This window comes from Wasmannia auropunctata, unplaced genomic scaffold (genome assembly GCF_000956235.1).
Source record: "Wasmannia auropunctata unplaced genomic scaffold, wasmannia.A_1.0 LD274190.1, whole genome shotgun sequence".
Lineage (NCBI taxonomy): Eukaryota > Metazoa > Arthropoda > Insecta > Hymenoptera > Formicidae > Wasmannia > Wasmannia auropunctata.
In genome coordinates, this window is record NW_012088700.1 from 9,438 (window position 1) to 10,518 (window position 1,081).

The 1,081-nt window shown below is 29.2% G+C and overlaps 1 protein-coding gene across 1 annotated transcript in view; it reads left to right on the top strand.

Annotated features, from left to right (window-relative positions):
- The window catches only part of LOC105461953 (gastric triacylglycerol lipase-like), a 9,111-nt gene extending 8,117 nt beyond the window's left edge, over positions 1 to 994 (top strand). Inside the window, exons 2-3 of the mRNA XM_011708476.1 lie at positions 8 to 142; positions 304 to 994. Coding sequence (XP_011706778.1) covers positions 8 to 142; positions 304 to 477 — 309 coding nt within the window. The 3' untranslated portion in view covers positions 478 to 994. The remainder of the gene's footprint in view (positions 1 to 7; positions 143 to 303) is intronic.
- Positions 995 to 1,081: the final 87 nt, after the last annotated feature.

Sequence of the window (1,081 nt, forward strand, 5' to 3'; positions counted from 1 at the left end):
TAAATTTTGCCAATTCGATTACGGGCCCGAAAAGAATCAGCTAATCTACAATGCAACGGAACCGCCGGAATACAATTTAGCGAACATCAACGTGCCGATTGGGTTATTCTACGCCGATAACGATTGGTTGGCCGATAGTCGGGTAGGTAGCGAGAAAACGCGTTTACACCGAAGAAACACGTACATGGGACATACATTTATATTAAGGATTAATTCTCATTAATGTTGTAAATTACACTTTATACGCAGAGGCATGCAAGAAAAATAAGGTAACGCATGATAACTCGTGATATTTTTTTCAAGGACGTGAAGAAACTTTATAGCATGTTACCCAATGTTTTGGACATGTACAGAGTACCGTTTCCTAAGTTCAATCATCTTGATTTCATTTGGGCGAAGGACGCGCCTGAGCTCGTGTATAAGAGACTGCTCAAGATCATCAAAATTGGAAATTCAGATAATAAGGATAAGAACTGAGTGGGATATTAAATCTTTGCGACCACGGCCAAAAATTAAAAGTAATTTTTAGCTTGTAGTATCTCGAAATAGTTTGTGTGTAGATGAATTAAAATGTGCTATTTTTGCGCTTTCATCGTTTGAATTTCGATTACAAGAAGATTATAATTCAAGCAAAGATATACAAAAAATTATAATTTTATTATGCTTTCTATTTATATTATTATTAATCTGATATTTTTATTAAATAAAATTGATAGTTTTAAAACAATAAAACTAAATTTTTAAAAACTATAAAACTAAACAAAATGGATTTTTTACTATTGTTAGACAGTATACAATTTTTTTATGCTTACATTTCATTAAATAGAATAAGATTAGGAATTTGTTAGAGAAGAATAGAAATTTTGTGAATAAATTATTACAGGATATGTGCGAAAAAAATTTATGAAGGGATTTCCGCGTAATGTAAGCTTGGATGATATTTTATGTTATTAGTAATTAAATAATAAAGGAAGTCATAAAATAAAGAAAAAAATACAATATGTTTATTTAATATCACTAATCCTTAATATACTATTTTTAATATGCTATAATAATTAGTGTAATTACTAAATTAAGTAAC